The sequence below is a fragment of the Pseudopipra pipra genome, chromosome 6 (assembly GCF_036250125.1).
Source record: "Pseudopipra pipra isolate bDixPip1 chromosome 6, bDixPip1.hap1, whole genome shotgun sequence".
Classification (NCBI taxonomy): Eukaryota; Metazoa; Chordata; class Aves; order Passeriformes; family Pipridae; genus Pseudopipra; species Pseudopipra pipra.
Window position 1 is genome coordinate 33,141,570 of NC_087554.1, and position 22,724 is coordinate 33,164,293.

At 33.5% G+C, this 22,724-nt stretch overlaps 1 protein-coding gene across 10 annotated transcripts in view; it reads left to right on the top strand.

Moving 5' to 3' along the window:
- Positions 1-22,724, top strand: part of FMN1 (formin 1) — a 187,712-nt gene that overhangs the window by 125,115 nt on the left and 39,873 nt on the right. For 9 of the 10 annotated variants that reach the window (XM_064658464.1, XM_064658471.1, XM_064658469.1 and 6 more), the window contains 5 exons: positions 747-835; positions 5,469-5,598; positions 6,983-7,129; positions 10,473-10,532; positions 12,391-12,511. In XM_064658464.1, coding sequence (XP_064514534.1) covers positions 747-835; positions 5,469-5,598; positions 6,983-7,129; positions 10,473-10,532; positions 12,391-12,511 — 547 coding nt within the window. The remainder of the gene's footprint in view (positions 1-746; positions 836-5,468; positions 5,599-6,982; positions 7,130-10,472; positions 10,533-12,390; positions 12,512-22,724) is intronic. The other variant, XR_010431342.1, reaches the window with a different exon arrangement.

A 22,724-nucleotide genomic window follows, 5' to 3' on the forward strand; every position in this document is an offset into this window, starting at 1 on the left:
GCACCAAGCCTGCCAGGGTTCCAGAAGAGTTTGGCACGTGCTCTCAGGCACATGGTGTGATTCTTGAGGCTGTCCTGTGCAGGGCCAAAAGTTGGATTTCAACGATCCTTGTAGGTCCCTTCCAACTCAGGATATTGTATGAACATAAAAAAAGGCACATTGAGATGTTTATTTCTCTTGCTGACTTAGTTTTTAAATGTCAGAAATTTTAAACAGTGGAGTGCCTTTGGAATCAGATTAAAATGTAAAAAAAGGTGTAACACCTATCAGTGTTCTCTCCTGAGCTGCCTGAAAAATACTGTCCTCACTTAAGGCCTGTTTTGTGCTATCATGCTGAATTTATCTCATCAGACTCCTGGATTGTTGTAGTTACCCCAGGTTGCTGTATAGATTAAGGATATAGCATTCATGAGCTGTGTGACTCTGAAGTTGCTTGAAAGCAAACTTGAAATCTCCACATTTACACTGGACTGTGGAGATGTCACAGATACCTTCCTGACCTAAACTTTGTGAAGCGTCCTGTAGCAATATTTGCACAAGGATGCTGTGCTCCATGGCCATTGGTAGTAAATGGCATGCAGGGCTCTGAAGGAATTTTTCATGGATCTTTGTGCTTCACTCTTTTGCATAGACTAAATGTTTCCTAATAAAAAAATACAGTTGTTGCTTGCAAGCAAACAGGTAAAGCAGTAATTTATTAATTTCTTATTAATTAGTAACTAATTACTTTGTATTAATTCACTCAGAGAGCACAAAAGGATGAACTGGAGAAAATCAAGCAATATTATCAGACTTCAAAAGAGGAGGAACTGAAGCTTCTGGATAAACCAGAGCAGTAAGATTTGTTTCATAATATTTTATCATTATATAATACAGTCCTTCGATGATATATTGAAAGCAATTTTGATACATAATTTTTGGTAAGTAATTATAAATTTTTTTGTGTATTTCAAGGCATGAGGTAAACTTTGCCTTTATCACGTAACTTTTTTCAGAAATGACATTTTACTACATGAACTTGGACCACAAGAACTGATAAAATATGTAACCTTGAATCAGTAAGAATTTCTGTTCCCATTCTTATGTTTGTAAAAGGCTTATCGTTCCATTAGAGCGTTTAGTGCTAAATTAACATGTCATAAAGCAGGGCCGGACTGATTTTTGTTGTTAATTATTTGAAAGAGCTGCATGAACAGAGGGTTTTGGTGAGTCTTGTGACAAAGACACAGTGTTATGCTTACTAGTTCCACCATTCCTCTCCTGGGACCGTTGTGGCCAGTGACAACTGTTGGGATGAAAAACTTTTTAAGTGTTGCTCCTTCTATTGTAATACACCTGAGACCACTGTGAAAGAATCCTCAAGATTCCACGGACTATTTAATTCGTCATATAATCCTGAATTTTATTTTAGAGTATACATTTGATTTTAGATTTTGGCCTACCAGTAGTATTTGCTTTCTGCTACTGCACTACTTTTCCCTTTTGTACTCTTACTCTCTTCTTCTGATCTTCCTGCACTGAGGCCTCTTTGTCATTTTGTTTCCTTTTCCATCTTGTCTTGTTGTATCTTTTCTGCTGTCTTTGATGTAAGAAAGGGTAGGGAGGGGAATAACTGAAATAGCAGAGATAGTATATGATTGTTTGATGTCAGAAGTATTACATTTTCATACCTTTTTCCCATTAAAATGTTAGTGCTGAAGAACAGATAATTTTTTCTATTTCTCCTACCCTAAGCAGTTAAGTACTCAATTTGTGACTGCCCACTATGGAATAGGCTAGTGTTAGGAGATAAGGCTATTATCTTACTCGAGTAAGAGTAACTGTTGTTCTTTAGTAAGACTTAATAGAACAAATATTTGTAAAGTTTATATACTGGCTTGTTTTTGCATCCCATTTCCATGACTGTCATTGCATTGGCTTGGGGCATAAGAATACATTGTGTGACTAGCTGATGTTTTCCAGAGCTTGAATCTTTGGCAGTCTGTTTGCTGTATATCCGAGTTAAATAAATATGAATACATTTTGTCTTCTGAAGAATATGAATCTTGTAGACCTCTAGAGCTATCAGAGGTTGTCTTTTTTTGTAATTTATAGTGGAGAGAGGTTAATCTTCATTAAATACAAAGTTGAATTTATGCTATCAGTGTTCCATAAGTAAAAATAAACTGTAAATAAAGCAGTTACCTCTGGTGGTTCAGAGTGAAATAGTAGTGTCAAAGAAAAAAGCTATGTTTTGTCAATTATTACTCTCTGTGTTCTCTCTGAAACTGTTAATTATCCCATTTTTACCCTATTATTAAACTACATGGGTTAAGAGAATTAGCCTTTTTAAGTGTAGCTTAAGGGGGAAACAGTTTGCTTTATGCGCTTATGTAAATTTTGTTGGACCTTCAAAATAATGTCCTTTCTGAAAACTCAGTAGATCAGATGCCACTGGTTTTGTTGTCTAAGTCAGCCTCTAAGTCAACCTAAATGCAGAACTGGAAATTTTTTTGAACTCTGTTGTGCATATTAGTTCCATAAAAGGTTAAAGACAGAAGACTGTTAAATTTGCATGTGTGATTAAAAATATATACAGGGCATAAGCCTCGTGTATTTTCTTTATGAGGATCAGAACAAAAGTGTAAGCTGAACCATTTATCAAATGGTTGCAAATACTAACAGTAGGCATTCATATAATGAAACCATTGATGTGAATTCACTGAAGTCTAAAGGAAACCATTACATGCTTGGATTACCAGACAAATAAAAAGCTTTAGTGGTATCATTGATGTTCTCCTGCACGTGTGATTTTGATTTATCTTGCTGTCATGTTAAATTTGGCACAAACTGTAATTATGACAGCAACATAACAATACCCTCCTAAATTATGCTTCATGATAATAGTTGTTAAATGCTAATATTCATTACCATGATAAAGATTTATATGCAAAATTGGCCACAATTTGGAGCTTTACTAACAGGATACAGATGCTTTAGCTAGTTTCCAAGACCCTTTTTAGTTGTAGAATATTCTCTGTAAAGTCCTTTCTACTGTGAAATAAGTACTAATGAAGGAAGTAGTAGCCAAATATGGTACTGAGCTTTCCTGTTTTGTATGTAGTTTGATTCAGGAAGTAGAGAGCAATTTATAATTGCTGTCCAAGTAATGCCCTTAGCTTCTCTTTGAAGACAGCTTTCCTTGGACTTCAGTTTAAATCCTTCTGGCTTACTTAGAAGCACGTTTTTCTCAAAAAATTGTTTATAAATTTTATATTCTTCAAATGTGGATAAATGTGATCTGAAAATTAGTTTGCCTCTGTAGAACCAGGTTGCTTTGTCTATATTTGCAAGAATATTCTCTTACACTAACAACATAGCAGTATGCCTGGCTTGAAAGTTCCCTCAAGGCCTTTACTACAAAATTCTGGTAGGATAAATGTTCTCAAGTGAATGCATTTTTTATTTACTGTTTCTGAAAGAGGAGTACAATGGACCTCACAGAGATGAACAACATATTCTCTGTGTTTATTTTAGGCCATAAGAAGTGTGGTAATGAGAAACCCATCCAAAAGCTATGTCACACTCACATCATCATTACTTTAAGTCTTAATCATACTTTCCTCAGACTAATATTGCAAAAATGCCTGAACTAAGAATATTCTTTTCTCTCCTAAAATTTTGTCCACCTGAATTGGTGGTTTATCTGTGATAACCCTAGATTCAGGTTATGACTTTTTGTTTAGTAAGTACATTTGTAGTCACTAAGATTCCTTTTTGTGATGAATTTCAGTTATAATAAGTGTTCTGTCTGGATTTAACTTTGAATGCTTTGAATTCCAAAATCTGGAGTTATCTTCTTTTTACACTGATGCTCTTAACTCTCAGCACAATTACGCTGTATTCTGATGGGCAGCCATGTGGGAGATAGTTCTCTTTTCAAGGAAAGGCAAGAACATGTGTCATTTGACTTTTTAAATTTAAGTTTTTTAATTGTGTGTATGTTAGAACTTTAATGGAGCAGCTTGGTTTTTCTTTCTTTTGTTTCTCTCACACAAAGTGCAAAATACCCTCTTTTTTTTTTCCTGGCAGTACCGTTCATCCCCAATAGGAAGCATTTTTATTAATACCAGCTTGACATTTCTTTTTTCCCACTGCTTAAGTATAAGAGTCAAGCCAGGCCTCCCTGATCTTCTCTCACAATAGATTTTTTTCATCAGGCAAGAAAGAAAAAAGAAGGAAAAAAATGTTATTCCAATTAAAACATAGTAGTTCACACCAGCCACAGGTGGATTGTGCTGATTTTTTTAGACAGTCACTATGTATTGGGCAAAGCCTTGCATACATGAGAAATCTGTAAAGCAGATTTAAATACACTGATATTATTTATTATAGAAAAGAAATAATTTGGAGAAATCAGATGTATTGGCTTAAATAATTAAAATACATTTAAGGAGAATTCAAGCTAATAAATTGAATACTGAATTTCCCATAATTTGGTGACATAGAAAAATCTTGATGGCACTGCATTAAGGGGATCTAAGGATATCTGTTGACAGGAGACTAGAAGAGTATTTCTAAAGTGATATTGGAGCAAAAGACAGCTTGGGTTTGGATTTCAAGAAAGCATATGTGTCACTGAAATCCTCGACTGAAAACCCAAAAGCAAATCATTGTTTTTATAAGAAATGCTAAAGCTTCTTGTGTTATTTAGCCAAACTCTTACATTTTAAATTGATGAAGAGAAAAGGGAGGAATTACTCATGCTTTTGGGATGCTTTCATTTTGTGAGATCCGAATTAGAGTTGTTGAATATGCCTCTATTTCTTTTTATTTACCAAAGAGTTAAAAGAAGAAAAGCTAGAATAGACTCATGAGAAAAATGTTTATACGGGGACAGGTATAGAGAAGGTAAAGACTTAGTAACTTTGCTAAACAGTGACCCAAGACAGATACTCTCACAGCTAAATACACAGCTAGGTACATTTCCCATAAAACATGCTGCTCTATGATTGGAAATGTGGTGGAAATTAGTAAAATAGAATTGATGCTGAGAATCAGAATAAATTTTTTGGCAGACATTGTAGAAATAAACTTGTAGGAATATATTGAGTTCTGTATTTCTGGACACATTTTTAAGGGAAGCAAAATCATATAAGTTGAAAGAGTACACAGATAGTGTTTGTCTGGCTTTTCCTTTTTTTTTTTAAACCGATGATTTAGGTTTGACATTCTTCTGTTTATTACTATGCAGCTATGATAGTTAATGGATTGATGTGATAATGATTAATGTTGTGCGTTTTTAGTGATATTAATAGGATTTTTAGCATTTTCTTAAAGAAATAATATAACAATTATAAATTCTGTCAGACTTGATTCAAAGTAGGAAAGATTGCACATATATTTCATGATACTGCAGCTTGTCATTCATTATGTACCCCACAGATAAGAATTATAAAGATTCATGAATAGTCCTTTCTTCCCCACAGATTTTTATACGAGTTATCTCAGATCCCCAACTTTGCAGAACGAGCTCAGTGTATTATCTTTCAGTCAGTTTTCTCTGAAGGGATAACATCAGTGCACCGGAAAGTAGATATCATAACTCGTGCTTCCAAGGTGAGTCCTAATGAAAGCTAAATTAAAACTTAAATATATATTAGAGTATTTATGCCTCTTTTTTGCTGTAAGAGATGAACCTTGTTGCCTTTCCAGGAAAATAAAAATATATTAAATGTATAACTGCTTATAAGAACAAAAGGAAGAGGGAAAGGGGAAGGGAATTGCATGTGATGCCCTGTGCAATACATAGAAATTTATTTTTATTTGAATGGTAGATTTTTATTACTTTCCATATTAAGTATGTAATAGATAATCTCCATAAACAAGAAATTAAATATCAGACAAGCTTAATACAGGGCCTTGCAAACTTTCTTTTTTTTGCATACCACTGTTGATACCAATAGATGCTTGTCATCTATTAATTTCTGTTAACTCTGGTACAGCAGATTTTTTTAAGTGTCTGACAAAACTCTGCCAAATATTTTATGCTATGAAAGACTAAAGACAAGATTGTCAAATTATAACCAAATATCTGAAGTAGAATGAGAATTGAGAGAAACTGAAAGTGACCTAAAGGTCTAACATCTTAGGCAGAACGGTTAATTTTATTTTTTTCCAATTTGAAGATTAACTTTTGATTAGCTTTGCTTCCACAAAGTACACATGCTCTACCCCTTTGGATTTGCTGTCAATAAAAATAGTTACTTGATGTTTCCTTTCCAAAGGAGACATAAAAAAGTGTTGTATGAGATAGGGAAAGTTGTATTGCCCTCAGTTTACTTCTCAGGAGTTTACACTGCAATTGATTTATCCAGTGTATAAGGCTACATAGTTAAAGATTAGTCCTATGGCCTTAGATTCTCAATTGACAAGACAGGTGTCCTTATATGTAACTGAAAATAATTTACTAGTTCTACACTGTGTTGCTAGAATTGTTTTCTGTTTTGAGACATAGTAATTAGTTAGCCCTGTTATATCTGCATTAAGTGTGGATCCAGGAGCCTGAATTTTAGAGTACCACAACCAGTGAGAAGCAGACTGAATGACAGTCTGAGTCTAAGCTAGTGACAGCAAAAATAGTACATTTGACTGTGCCTTATGCAAACAGATGATAAACTACTTCATCTGTAAGATTTTTAAAGGCTACTAAGGATGTTTAGTAATCTTCTTCCATTAATCTTTTTGTCATCAACATAGTATACGATGCCATATAATTTGTTTCATATAGATTAATTAACATAGTATCTTAGGGAGATACGGTCTAATAAATGTTTCTTCAGTCTTGATTATTGTACTAGCTTCAGCTTCCCTTACCTACCAAGGTAAAAACAGATAAGAAACAAAACCCTTAGCAAAAATAAAATTTTTAAAAAGGCTATCTTATATTAGCAATTAGAATTTTTTTCCCAGTGGAAGTTACAGACCAGTGTCCATTTTCCAGGCTTTGCTGAACATGACAAGTGTAAAGGAAATTTTGGGTTTGATTCTGGCTTTTGGAAATTATATGAATGGCGGGAATAGGACTCGAGGTCAAGCTGATGGATTCGGTTTGGAAATACTCCCCAAACTAAAGGACGTCAAAAGCAGAGTAAGTAGTAATTTTTAATTAAAGATAATTTTTCACAAGTGATCTTTTTTCGTTTCGTCATCTGTTCAAAAGTTAATCTTTTATTTCTTATCTTTCTTGTTGGAAAAAGCAAGGCACTTTGTACAATTTTCATGGTTTTTTCTCCCAGCTTTTCACCTCCTTCTGCACATGTACATGTTTCCACAATCTTTTAGTTTCTCCTATTCAGTAATACTAGGATAATTATCTTATGTGAGAAAGAACTTCTGTGTGTCTCTTTTACTAGCAGGGACTTAATTACAGTAGAGCAGAGAGAAATCAGAGAGCATAAACTGCTGAAATCTTCTGCAGTAAATGTCCCCATTGTTTTTTTGTGCTCTTAATTTAGGGTGAGTAAAAATGTTTAAAAAATCATGTTCAAAATCAAAATATCAGTAAAGGTTCAGTGTAACATATACACTAACAAATTGTATATAAGGGATATAAATTCAAAACATGCAGGATTTTATTCTTCTTCAAAGAGGTGTCAGACCCAGCAAGATATTTTCAGTCTTTTTTTTTAATTGTCCGTTAAATGGATGTAGGACACGAATTTTGAATGGCATGCATGAGAAAATGCTTATAAGTGGCAGTAAATTATTTTGTCAAAAATTGAGAACCACTAGCTGGTTTTTGATTAGTCATGCTAGGATCAAAGTCAGGATCAAACTCTAGACACCTTTTGAGATGAGGTTACTTTGTTTCTTACTAGTTCAGTAACGCTGAGGAGGAGGTGTTAAATAATGTAGGCAATGGAAACACTGGTCAAAGTAGTTCTTTTACCAAAACATTCTTAGACTCCACATGGATATAGAAAGCAGCTAAGAATAGGAGATATTTTCTGCTGTTGTTGTTACATATTTGTAGGATGAGAAAAAAACCTCTTCTTTCATGTTCTTCTTTCTTACGTGAAGTGCTTTCTTTACTATAAGAAAGATAGATTTGAAGGGTTTGTTCCTAGTTATGCTTTATGTACAGAAGAATGCATTTGTGAGACAAGCAACATCAGGAAAGTGGTATGTCTAGGGATCTTTTTGTTTTACTTGTGAATATCATCATTAATGAAGTGTAAAAACGTATTTAATAAATTGTTCAGTGAGCAACTGTATTAATGAAAGCTTTTCCAATGGATTTGAGTCCTTTATCTTCTAAAAACATTGAGGTGCTGGAGCATGCCCAAAGAGCGATGAAGCTGGTGTCAGTTCTGGAGCACAAGTCTTATGTAATAAAGAGCAGCTGAGGGAGCTGGGGTTGTTTATCCTGGAGGAAAGGCTCAGGGGAGACCTTATTGCTCTCTACAATTAACTGAAAGGAGGTTGTAGCTGAGGGGAGGTTGGTCTCTTCTCCCAAGTAACAAGTGATAGAATGAGAGGAAACAGTTCAAATTGAGTCAGAGAAGATTTACATTGGATATTAGGAAAAATTTCTTTAGCAAAAGGGTTATCGGGCATTGGAACAGGCTTCCCAGGGAAGTGGTGGAATGATCATCCCTGGAGGAATTTAAAAGATGTGTAAATGTGGCACTTAGGAACATGGTCTAGTGGTGGACTTGGCAGTGCTGAGTTTACGGTTGGACTCAACAATCGTAGAGGTGCTTTCCCACCCAAATGACTCTGTTTGTAATTCTTATTTTCCTCTTCATTGTGGTGGTTCCGCTGTTCCATATGACCACTTTCATTCCAGTCTCGCTCTATGGACAAGACACAGTACAAGCTGCAGCTAAACTAGAACCAGTTTCCCATTACTCAGGTGTTTGTTGTTTGGCTAGCTAGCTTGAAGGAGAAAGTAAAACAACGGGGCTTTGCCTGACTTTTCTCAGTACACAAGTAATGGTTTTAGTCTAACTCTTCCATCTACTTGTAAACTTCTTAGAACTTAGTTATCTCTGGGACTTTCTGTGTGACTGAATTTAGCCAGCTTGTTCCAAAATTGTGCATTATGAAAAGTAGTCACTGATATACAGTGTAATTGAATAAAACTTGTTCCTTGGCAGAAAAAAAGCTAAAAAAAAAAAAAGATATAGTATTTACAGTTTCCTGATAGCAAAAATAAATATATTATTAGTTTAGATTAGTCTCCAAAATGCAAAAAAACTCAAAGGGTCCAGCTGCTACGGGCAGACATGAAACCTCAGAGATAATTGGTAGACCATATTTGCGAGGAGAAAAAATGCGTATTTGAACATTAAGATATTCTTCCTATGTCCCATTACTCCCTTCTTGTGAATTGCTGGCAAACAATATTATGTCTAAGCTGAATTCCATGAGCTAAGGTGAAGACCCAATTTTAAATATCTCTTATTTTACATAAAAGTCATTTGTTGTCACATGATCTTAGAAAGTTACTTTTTATAGAGATTTTTTTGACCTACCAGCAGTGTCTTCTAAAACCATTATACATGCAGAGTGGCTCTGTCTGCATGACAGCACTGACTTAGTTAAAAGAATTTTGCTGGTGTATGATATTAATAAAATATAATGTGCTGCAGGCTCTAATATAAACGAGGCAGCCCTGTACAGGAAGCCAGACATTGTTCATATAGAAATGTTTGTCCTGATAGCTGTCAATGTAGAATATGAAAACACATCCAAAAAATTTCAAAGACATTTCAGATATAATTCCATATCTGATGATTCTTTTATGTTGCTGAATGGTATTCTGTAATGTATAACTTTTCCTTTGTTCATCTGGCCTATGCTGACCCAATGACATGTAACAAAATATTGTGTTCTCTTGTGTGGAGGAACATGGAAATGGTGATTCCATAAAGTGAGAATTAAAATTCGTATGGTAACAGGGCATGAAATATACTTCTTAGTATATTTTGTATCTGGAATAAAATATGAAAAATATCTATGCCTCTTTCAGATCTACATTATAGATGATTGAGAGTAGAGGGAGTAAGAAATTCAGTTCACCTTAATATATCTGAGATGACTTTAATATTTAGTTGATATTAAGTTCAAGAGTAATATTATTAAATAATATTATTATTTAAGTTAATATTATTATTCAAGTTAATGTTATTATTCAGTAATGCCCTGTATTATTAAATAAAATATGGGGACAGTTTCTCCCAGTGCATGTATTTTTACCTTGTATCTAGAACAAAAAGAAACTCTAGATCCAGTGGTGGTGTGATCAAGCCAGTATTGTAAAAGATCGATTTTTTTTGGTCAGTAATGCTAAGGCTGAAAATACTGGGAGTCCTATTTCTTATAGCAATATAAAATAATACTACATTTATTTTGAAATAGAGTACATTTTTGCTTACTTGAATCAGTGTAAATCACACATTTTTAATATTTTTTTTATTTTTTCCTAGGATAGCGGTATTAATCTTGTGGATTATGTCGTCATATATTTCCTACGCCATTGTGATAAGGTAAAAGATTCATTTGCTGTATCAGCCTCTCCAAAAGTAGGTTTCTTCAACAAATTGTAAAAGGGATCATATTAGCTTTTTTGAAATCTGAACACAGTACCTCTAAAGGAAAAACAAAATCCATTTCTTTTGCTTTCTTATAATAGTTGTGTACCTCAATAGGTGTGAAATATGCTTTGGAAAATTTTACACTGCAGGCAACTGCCTGTGACTGTTGCAGATTGGACAGGTGGTCACTCCAGCCCTGTCTTATTACATCCAGGTCAATGTAATGTTGTAAAATTTCCCGTGATGTCATTATGTTGGAAGACAGAAGCATGATTTCACTCTTATGACAGAATGCAAGGACAGCTTGGTATTTTAAGATAGGTCAGTCAGCTGATGGGGATGATGTTAGGGATGGAAATGCAGGAGGTGAGTCAGCTGATGGGGATGTAGTTAGGGATGGAAATGTAGGAGGAGATGTGGCTGCTGCTTTTGAGTGAGTTACATTTATGAAGCTTTTTGATATTAGCAGTGGCCAAACTTATTGAGTGGAAAATTTGAACTACTGTATTTTAAATAAAAATGTCACTAATAATTGATTTTAAGTATGTGATGGCTTATTTTTTATTCCTTTTTTTTAATTCTTGCATAAGGTGGTTGGATTGATGAGTTAGTAATCATGAGATATGTAACTCTGTACTAGTGTTCTTTGTTTGTTTGGGTTTCTTGCTTTTTTGTTGTCTTTTGATTTTGTTTTTGTTGGTTTGGGTTTGGTGTTTGGGGGTTTTTGGGGGTTGGTTTGTTTTTTTTTGCTTTCTAATCAGTTTACTTAAATATATGATATTTAATATTTCTGCAGATTTTCTACTATATTGTAATTTTACTTCAAGGAATTCTGTAAAACAAAACAGTTTATCATCCTTGGGAGAAAATTAACACAGTGTAATTGTCATCCATTGCACTTCTCCCCCCAAAAATGCTCATTTATAAAAATAAAATTATTTTTTCCCTGTTCAAAATACAATTATTTCTCCAACCTGGGAGTTTTCTTTTATTACAGACTTGAAATCTATGCACAGGTATATGCATGTTTTAAACTCACTAGTATATGCTTATACACAGCAATATCATATTAATACCATTTATACATATTTTAGTTGTTAAACTTCCATTGGAGATACTGCTTTGAACCTTTTCAGAGGTTTGTGGGGTTTTTTATTTGGTTGGGTTTTTTTGTTTGGTTTTGGGGTTTTATTTGTTTCTTTTTTGTATTTGTTTGTTTTGTTTTACTTCCAAATTTTTTTATTACTTTGCTAAAAATAAGGTATATACTTAGCAGTTCCATACAGACATTAACGCATGTGGTTTATTTAGCCACATAAATCTTCAACGGTATATTTTTATCTGTGTATAGTACTTCAGGCAATATATAAATATGGTTTTCAATTTATGCTTATAAAGCATTTGTATATTTAATGAATTGAGAGAGTAAAACCACAAACTTTTGGCATAAGAACACTTCTTGCCTTAAAATAGGCATTCCTGTTATCTGTTTTTAAGAAATTTCTAATCCCTTATCTAAACCTGTATTGACATAAAACGAACTGAAATGTTGTCAGTTCAGTTTCGTTTCAAAGTTTAAATTGAGCACAGTTTGCTTTACAACATCTAAAAGGAAGTTTCAATACTCAGAATGGTCGGTATTTAATCTTGAATGAGATATATGTTGTTTTAACAAGAATGCTTTAAAATATGCTATTTCTATAGTTTTATAATACAGTTTCATAGATGAGAATTTTTAAAAAAAGTAATTTATTTCACTGCAAATGCTTTCAATTTTCATAGTGGCCTGTTTGTTTGTTTGTTTGTTTAGGAAGCAGGAACAGACAAGAGCATTTTTCCTTTACCAGAACCACAAGATTTTTTCCAGGCCTCCCAAGTTAAATTTGAAGACCTAATAAAAGACTTAAGGAAACTGAAGAGAGATCTAGAAGGTAGCTGGGAACTTTCACATTTGTTCTGCTAACAACAAAGTGCCATTTAAAATGTGATCTTTATGAGGTTTTCTTATTGCTAATTAGATTTATAGTGTTGATTCATTTAGAGTTTTTACACTGTGGCACAAATTACTCACATAAATTAGAAAGAAAAAAAAATTAAACTCGTGACTTAATAAAAATGAAAGTAGAGATCCTGAGAAGTAATTTTCCTTTTTACAATTGAGAGGCCCCTAAAGAAATCTTTCTGAATATTTCTTCAGTTATGTGTGAATTTTCCTCTGACTTCTCCAGAACTATGTGTTTAACTGTAGATATCTGTTAGTTCCATAACATAAATACTTTCTTCAGTACTTGTATAACAGCAATTTAAAAGCTACAAGAAAGAGTTGAATACTATTAATGTAGAAATAAAATACAGCTTGCCAAGGCACAGCAAAGGGAAATGGAAATCTCCAGTTCAAAATATTTTTACCCTGGGACATAAAATAAACATTTAAAAATGTTTATTAAAAAGAGAGGCTCAGAAACCCAAGTCATCTATCAATCAAGGTACTGACTGGAAATAAACTAGGAAGGGTTGTTCTCTTAACTATTCCAAGCAGTTTCCTTTTTATTTTGTGCTACACATGACTTTCTAAAATAAATTCAGCAAATGATGACTGAATATTTTAAGCCTGTCTTTCTTTGTTACAAAGAAGTTGCTCCTTCTAGTTACAATAGTTTCGTGTAGAAAATGGAGTTTAGGGAGAGAATTTGTATAAAAGCCTACAAAAACTTTTACATTTAGATCTCTGCATCAGAATGGCAGAGTCCTTTTAGAATCAGAGTTGAACACGATTATTTTTTCAATGTAAGGTGATGAAAACCATTACAAAATAGTTTATCCTTACAGTTAGAAATTGCTGGATTAGGTCACTGCCATCTTTAAGATAGTTTCAAAGGTTAACAGTGGTAGGAAAGTATCAGTTGTTGTTTGTTCGACCCGGGCATAAGTGAGTGCTCTATCTCCTCTCATCGCTTGGCCCTGTAAGCCCCATGGCCTGCCCTCTTTTGGGCTAGTTTTTGCAGAAACATGATCTGTGTTTGATCTTGTACTTTTTTAGCATGTAGTCCTGCTGTCATGCATCTTAGTCGTGCAGGATCTGCATTGAGGCTGTGACATTCATATCATATTTGTTCCACATTGCAAAGACACAAGCAGCTAGGCACTTTAACTCTTAAAATAAAAACTCAAGCTTTCTTCTAATCACTGATTTATGTTTTCTAGAACAAATTTTTGTAGGTATTTATAGCAAATCTAGAAAAATTGTTATGTTCCGGTTTTTTTCATAATTCTTCTTTGTAAAGATGTATTTGAAACCCAGCCAAAGCAATTAACTTATAAAGTTAATGACAGCACAGATTTGAAATGAAGAAGGTTGTGGAAGTGTTTTCAGATGTTGGTATTTTATCACTCAGAAATATGCAACAGAATTCTAACAAACATTCCTGTGATTAGCTTCTCTTACATTTAAACAAATCACGCATATAAAAATTTATCTCTTTCAAACATTCCCTTTCAAATTTTTTTCTTCAGTTAATGCTCTAGTTAATTTTTAAATCAAAATTTTAATTGAAGAGGTTATAATTTTAACACGTACAACAAAGATTTGATGAGTCTCTGTAGTTTATTGTAGCCATTAAAAAGTTGTGGCTGCTGGCAGAATACCAGTGAAAGTCTAAAGCTGAAACAGATGTGAAAAGCAGAAACCAAGTCCGGAGAAGCGTCGGGCCCAGCTATCCAGACAGGCGCGGCCCTTCAGATGTGAATAATTTGAACAATATTAACTGGGGCTGCCTGTGTTATAGGGTACATTGGATTTATTTCGCACTTTGTTGGCTGAGGTAGACTTAAAGCAGATTATCCTGTAAGTGAGATGAGACAAAGGTAGTAAATGAAAGAGGGGTTTTCTTGTGTGTCATTAGGGAATGAACTGATGTTCCTGTTAGTGACTTACCTTTTTTTCTGAAACTTGTATAGAATGATTAAAAAAAAGGTAAATTATCACCTCTTGCAACTGAAATGACAGTTTTGATAGACACTTTTCATAGTAGTTGTCATTTAGTATTTAAAAATATATTTTACTAGTTTATCAAGACACAAATTTGTCTTTTTAACGTGGATATTAACATAGAAAAGATAAGAGTTATCGTGAGTGGCATCTCTTAGCGGTGTAAACCTCTGGTTTGAAATACCTAGACACTGTGGAACCGAAAGTTCAAATCGAGATGAAGCACAAATGCTTTTATCCGTTTCTGATAAACAGATTGAGTTCCATACAATTGTCTATTTTTATGTCTTCAGATTAGACTTTAAAGGGACAGACTAACTTTAGTTTAAAGGGATTAGACTAAAGTTCGACTCAAGAAGTCAACCAAATTTTTGGAGAACCTTAATCCAGCGGGGTTTTAACATGTATTCCAGAGCAAGCTTTGTAATCACAAACATTTTAGGTTAAAAAGAATGAGAAACAAAAATATGCATTTAATATAGGCTTTTAAGGGGAAAGAAGTAAAAGAGAATTCAATATTAAACACTGAAATGAAAATTTTAGAGTGAAATCTGGTTCCACTTTAATGTCACAGGAAAAAGAAATGTTTTCTGTAAGTTCAGGCTTTCACTCCAGGTCTGGATAGCTGGTGTATTTCCAGGGTTTTAAAATACTACACAGTATCATTAGCAGATACATTTATTCATTTAACAGGTGTTAGCTTTCCAGTTAATCCGTATAGTTATGGAAAAAAAGGATTTGCTTTGCTTAAGATTGTAAGATATCTTACTCCTTGTCTAGGGCAATGATTTTCACTCTTTCTTTTCCCTGGGACCAAACATGATTCCTCTTCTAATTTGCACAATGCCACTTGATGTTCTTGGTGTTGATATTCTTCTGGAATAAGCACAGAATATTTGAATTGTATAATCATAAGATTTTCAGAAAGAAAGCCACTTTACTAAAGTTTGATAGACTTGTATAAGTTTTACCATTAACCTTTTACTATCTCTTTCCAAAGTTGAACAATTTTAATTATTAAAAATTAGTTGCACGGTAGATTGTTCCCATCTGTCATACTCATTCCTCTTCTTTGCAGTGCAGTTCATAAAATTTTTAAATGCTGCTCTATTAATCAAAGCAGTATTAGATGTCTTGTATCATTTAGTGCAATGTTGATTATAACTTTTTAGTATTCTTGACCTTAACAACCGAAAGAGCAAAGATATTTATTGAATGGTTAAAAATGGAAACTAAGATAGGTCCACTCTGGGTACTTTCAAGAGTCACACTTTTATTTCTCACAATTAATTAAATTTCCTCTGAGATTGCCGCATTCAAATCCCATTGTAATACCACATACCTTTTACTTTCCCTTCCTTTCATGGCCACCAATAGAAATAGAAGCAAGACTTCATGGATCAGCTCTATAATAATCAGTTGGATTTCAGTACTCCAGGAGATATGGTTTCACATTGGGTGCCTCTTAACCTAGCTGTTCACAGGTCTATGTTTTGCTTAAGTATGTTAGTCCCAACTTTCCCCCATTTAAATAGCAGAATTTCACCAAAACTTCAAGTTATGGACACCCCATTTTTTAAAATTGTACAATATTTATGAAAAGATTAAAAGTGAAGCAAATAAATCTGTGCATGAAAAGATGAGAAATTAAAATGTTCTGTTGGCTGTTTTCACATTGGTTTTTTATACAGAAGCATTACAAGTATCTTAAAATCATAGAGAAATGCAGGTTGGTGTGTTGGCATGTACCTCTGGAGGTCCCGTGGTCCAGAGTCTTTGAGCAGGAATAACTTCGTATTTAGATCAGGCTGTATAGGGCCTTAGCCAGCTCAGGTTTGAATCTAAGGATTGAAATCCCAGCACGTTTCTGGGCACCTGTTCCAGTGCTGAATCACTGTCTTGAATATTTTTCCTTATCCCATGTGAGAATTTCCTGTGCTGAAACTTGTGACAATTGCTCCTGTTTCTTCAGATGTGCATTTCTAAGAAAAGTCTGGCTCTGTCTTCTCTGTAGTTATTTGTTAGATAGCTGAAGTGAAAAACTAAATCCCCAGTCAGCTGAACATACCTCTCCTCGCCTGCCTCTTCTTCAAGTGCTTCATTTTATTTTCATTCCTAAATGGCATGACAATCTATGTAGTCTTTGCAGTTATGAATATATATATGTATTTATATATAAATAAATATATTCTCATTCATAGAAACAGATCCAGTGCACTGGATGTGACTAGCAAACACCATGCTACTTAACCCTGTCTCTTAGAATAGCTGATTAGACCAGACTAAACTGTTGCATCTACAGTGCTCTCATTCAGTGCCTCTTCTGGGAGTTATGTATCACAGTCTTTTGCAAAGCATGGAAGAGAATTTAGAAATAAGAAAAGGATGGAAATTGAAAAGGGTCACTCATTCTCTATTCTTTCAGCCACTGTTACTATAAAAAGAGTCAAAGAGGAAACAGCTAAAAGAAAAAATAATCAGTTCATGCTCATTTAACTAAAACTCTGATTTTCCAGATTTAAAATACTGAACAATATCTGGATTTATGAAGGATTATAAGGGAATATATTTACCAATAGGAAAATGTACTAAGGCAGAAAAGCTTAGTCATTATTATTCATAAGAAGTTAATTTAAAATTCTTAAATATGTGATTTGCCGTTAGAGTCCTGACACGTAATGGAAGGTTTTTGCAACAAAATGTCCACTAATTAACTATAGACTGATTGTGTTCTAGAGAATAATTGGTGTTTTCAATTAATAAATTGAGACAATTTTAGCCTGTTTTGGATTTCTATGTATGCATGGATGGAAAAATTAATTTAATGTTACAATTTATTTAGATGGAATTATATATTTATGTCCTGGATGCCTCATACATAATACAGCCTTAGATAAAGTCTGTTTTATGGACTAGAGTTTTAGTATAATCATGATACAGTAATAATCAATAGGGCAAGGATTACAATGTTGAGACGTTTTATCTAATGTTTGATTTGCTTGATAGAAAGTAAGATTATGGGATCCCATGAAAATTCTAAATATTATATCAGTTTGAGTGTTAACTTCCTAAATAATTTGTTGGATCAATACATATTTCTCAATAAAAGGTGATTGTTTATTCATTACAGAAGAATAGTATTCAAAAAAGTACCGAAGACCCTTTTCTAAAATATTTTCAACCAATTGAAGCCTTATTCTAATTTAAATGAAATGTTTTAAGTCAATTTAAAAGAGGAACTTAGATGTCTGACTAACATATATGTCTTCAAAAAATTTTCCCAGCAGGAGCAGAGAAGTTTACAGGAACAATAATTTACAGGATCAACTTACTTTAATTTTCATGTTAATTAGATGTTCTTTAAAACTTTGGAGGTGTAGGCAAGTAGAAATTTGAAGTTGGGGAACATGAGAAGCCAAATACATGCATGTGTTATTTCTTTAGGTATTAGCATAAAAGAAGCATAGCTCTTCGTATGTGGTTTCACTGTATTTTTGCACAGTACAACATTTATCTATTTTGAGGCAATGTCGAACGGTAAAAGGAAAAAAACCAAAGGATGTCTTTGTAAAGGAGAAGTTATTTTGTTTGCAAGAGTTGACACTCTTTTACTTCTCAGAGTTTTCTGACTGCTTTTTGCCTCAGCAGTATGAGATGTATTTCAGTTTGTTTTGATTTAGAAAGATCCAACACAGGCATTAAAGACGTATTTTCTGTATGTGCATTGGATTCTATTTTACAATAAAACTTTTTGACAGTGTTCCACTGGTAATGTTCATATATGAATACATTTAGGAAATTTTCCTAAATGGATCATTTCTTAAAATTTCATTAGATTTTCTAGTTTTTGATAATAAAGGATAGTATGGAATGGTTTTAATAACATTCAGAAATATAATGAGGAGCAAAGCAATGATGTTTTAGAAGAGTTTATTCCCTGAAAGCAGATGTCTGCATGTGTGCACAAAGGCACAGGGAGAAAGCTGTCTGTTGGGTAAACAATGGCATGCTGTTCATTTTTTCTTTTATATTTTTTTCCTTTGGCTAAAGAATTCTCGGAAATTTCTTGTTAAAAAACATTCTGCAAATGTTAAGATTCTAAAATGAATCTTGCAACTAGCACAGTTAAAATTTTCTGTGCGCTTTTCTATGTGCCCTTTTAAACAAACAAATAAATAAATAAATAAAACATTCGTGTGTATGTTAAGCATTAGTTACATAACTATGTAGTATACATCTGGTGGCAGGTAGTGTACATCTGGGAACAGGAGGAGTATTGTCCCTATCAGTGTGCATAATGGATAATGAATTATGTTGTTTGGAGAGTGTGTAATACTAGCATTGGGAGGAATGGCGACTTCATATTTATGGACCTCATCAGCTTTTCCTTTTTTAGGAGAAGTATTCAGTAAAAGAAAAGGCAGATTTCTGCTAGGACTGAGACAGTCACTTACATATCAATGATTGAAAGTGCATTAGTTTAGACAGTGTGATAAAAGTTAGTAATAGTGAGGCTACTTAGCACTTTAAGTAAAGTGTTCCTGCTAATATTGCAGGCAGTTTATGAATTTACATTATTTTAAATCTAAGGAGAGTTCTTCAGCTGAACCAAAGCCATAACCTTGGTAGAAGAATTAATTAGGTGGAAGTTTATGATCTGTCTTGCACAGAAAATCAGAGGTCCAGCACTATAGAGGAAAACAAGAGATCACTTTTCTGACTTCTACAGTTTCAGCTCATAAACATACTGTTTCAGCCGTTGCCCAGCAATTCCATCTGATCCCTTGTCCAGTACACTAAGTAATAAAATGTTTGTGTGTTTGAAAATTTGAGGTTTTTTTTAAACAATGTAAAAATCCTAGCTCATCTGATAAAAATATTATTCTTCCTTCTTTAAAAATGTTGTCTCCCTCTCAATTAGCCAGACAAGACCCTTCAGTTTCAAAATACTCATTTTTTGTAGTGCTCAGACAGAAGGGAAATTTCTCAGCAGAATCTGCTAGTGCATGGTTCTGCACTCCTGACAGAGCTTAATGATGTGTGGAGGTCTGTATGTTTGGATCTTGACACTTAACAAAAATTTTCTACTAATCATGTGTGCTGGAAGCACTTAAAGGAATCTTACAAAGGCTCGACTGGAAAATTATGAGGCTTTAGTCATTATAATCATTTATATGTGCAGTATGCTGCACCACTGAAGGATGCACTGAATGTAAACTACTATTTCAGAGGGAATACATTAACCAGAGGCTCAGATATGTTGCTATGGTGTGAAAAATATTTAGTTTTACTAGCAGTCTTCGTTCATTTTGCTAAATTTATTCTTGGAAAACAGTTTTAGCAGAAAGGTTTTTAAATTATTTATATATAATGTTGATGACCTTTGACAAAACAAGGAGCAAACAAAATTTTTTTTAGGTTAGTTGAAACTAATACAGGCCTAAAAGTTCCTGTGCATGCCATCACCAACTGTAAAAGTTCAAAATGTTGTTAAACTTAAAATAAACAAACAAAGCCCCCTCAAAAGACAAAGCCAGAATATCTGATCAAACATTTAAGAATTGTCAAGATGTCTGACTCTTGGCTTCAGAACAGGTGAACTTTACAGGATGTTTTGTTTGCCACTAATTCAGTTATTTCACTTTCCACAGCTTAGGACTTGTCACTGAAATGTTTTTTCTTTCTCATTATGCATGAGAGCTTGAGCACCTAAACAAATATTTGTTTCTATGTGTCACAAGGAAAATGTAGCTCAGACAAAGATTGGACTTTTTAAAGTTTTACATACTAGCCTCTATCCTCTGAAATTGGTTTCTTTTAAGAAAACTGAATTCTAAATGTGTGAAGAAAATAATCTTATATAGAAACACAGTTCTTCTTCTGAATTAGCTGAAAATATCTTCAAAGAACTGTAACTATACAAGCGATTAATAGGTTAGAATGGTGTTTTTTGTTTCATATGTGCTAACACTTTTTTGCATTAAATTGTTGACCTTTATTTAAGACAATAAAAATGAAGCTTTATTTAAGACAATAAAAATGAAGCTTCAGAATACACTGAGATGTGTACTGATTATAAATGTGTCCAAAGAGCAAATAAAATACTTTCTCTGAAACTTTAGCAGCATAACCTCTTGGAGTTAGAAGTTGTCAAAATTCTTACTGTGTGCTTCTAAGGAATCAAGATAAATCTCTTCCCTTCTGCACATTTATTTAAAATTGTATCTGAAAAGAAACAGTTACATTCAAGTTTATAAATAAGTTGATAAATAAGTGCAAGAGCAGAAGATAGCAGAAATATAATGGATCGTTTGACACTAAAATCTCATGTGCATAGCTCCACTAAATAAGTATCTAAGTGCATGTAATAACAAGAGAATATAGCCAGATCCTGCAGCAGTGTACAATGGGTAAATATGCATCTCCTGTAACTTTTTGTTTACCTTGCAAAGTTGTTTGCAAGTAAGACAATCTAATAAAATAAGTCCAAAGAAACTAAATCACAAGAAAGTTATATAGCACTTGCTGAATAATATAAATTTATGCATTTCATCTAAAATTTATTAGGGTTTTTTTTTGGGTGTGTAAGCCCAAGTAGTATAACAGACTTCTGAACTGTAAAAAATCAGGGATTCTCTCATACAGAAATTTGGGGTTGTTTAGCACTACGTTGAATTCATTTGCGGTATGGTTTCAAAAGCTCTTTGGAAGAGAAAAGGTAAGGGTTGTAAAAAAGAATTATCAAATAGTAAACCTTCTGTCAAAGACACGCCTGCATTATAACAAAATAAAATAGCGAGCTTGGCCATATAACCTGCCAGGCTCTGAACAAACAAGACCAGGGGGAGATTTAGCAGCTTTCACAGAGACATAACTCATAGGGGATAGCGTCAGTGACAGGTTTATAGGAATTCATGGTGTTGATACTTGGTTTTGCTGTCAGGATGATTCCTGTAAATGCTACTGGTGGGTTCTGGTGATTAAATAGTTAGTAATTTACTGTTATCAACATTCAACTATTCTGGGTTTTGCATTTACTTTAAAAGTGGTGCTTAAAAAATTCCAAATCCTGTCTGATTGACACTGAAATGCTCTTTACATGAAAGTTTGTTTATGGGCCATGATTCTTTTGACAGATTTACAAGTGTCTGTGGAGTTTTAAAAGACTATTGCCCAATAGGCATTAAGTGAGAGACATTCTATTTTGTAAATATTTTCACTTATATTTGGGATTTTTAAAGAACTTTTTGAGCCAAGTACTGCATTAAATCTGAAGACAGTGGCAAACTGATAATCAGCAGTTTCCAGCTTTGTTTTAGTGTTTTGCTAATGCTTTCCATTTCTGTGGCCAAAATTTGTAGTGGGTGAAGCATGATGTACATCCAGTAATTTGTAAGGGCTTTCAAATACTGTTGCACATTTGTATTTTCTTTTTTTTTTTTTTGCAATAGCTCATTTAAAAATAAACAGTTTTCAAAGTAGCATATTGCATTCAATTTCACTAACATACAGTGCATACCAAGAAAAAGAACCAAAAGTTTGTTACATTAATGGAGAATTTGCATCTGTTTGAACTCAGTAATGCTGAAACAGGTTGTTTATTTTCCCAAATGATTATTTTGGAATGAGATGGTGAGAGGAGATGTGTACATGTGGTGTGCTAGCTGTCAGCTTCCTCAGAATTCCTTCAGACGTTTTCCAGAAAGTGGCTTCTTAATATTTATTTCAAAGGGGGAATGCATAATAGGATCCTTTAGCTCAGAATCAAGTCTAATAAAAACTTTGCTGACATAATTTTCTTTTAAAGAGTGAAGGTTTCTACTGTAGTGAATATCAGAACAAAATATAAAGAATTAATGTAATGTTCTCCCACTTATAGTATTTTTAGCAAGGAAAATCAAAGCAAATAATGGAACTGGACTTTGCAGCTTTAGGTTTTCTATATAATGTCTGACATTACATGGTCAATTTTTTTATTTTTTAATGGTATATATCAAGTAATTTTTTTAGTAAAACCAAACAAACAAATATATTCCTTATATATGACAGGAAATTCGATGAATGCTAGTTACCAGAAACCTTTTATTATGTGGTGTAGAACTGAGGTAGGTCATAGAGTTGTATGGTAGCCTTTCATCGTTATTACAAAAATAGTT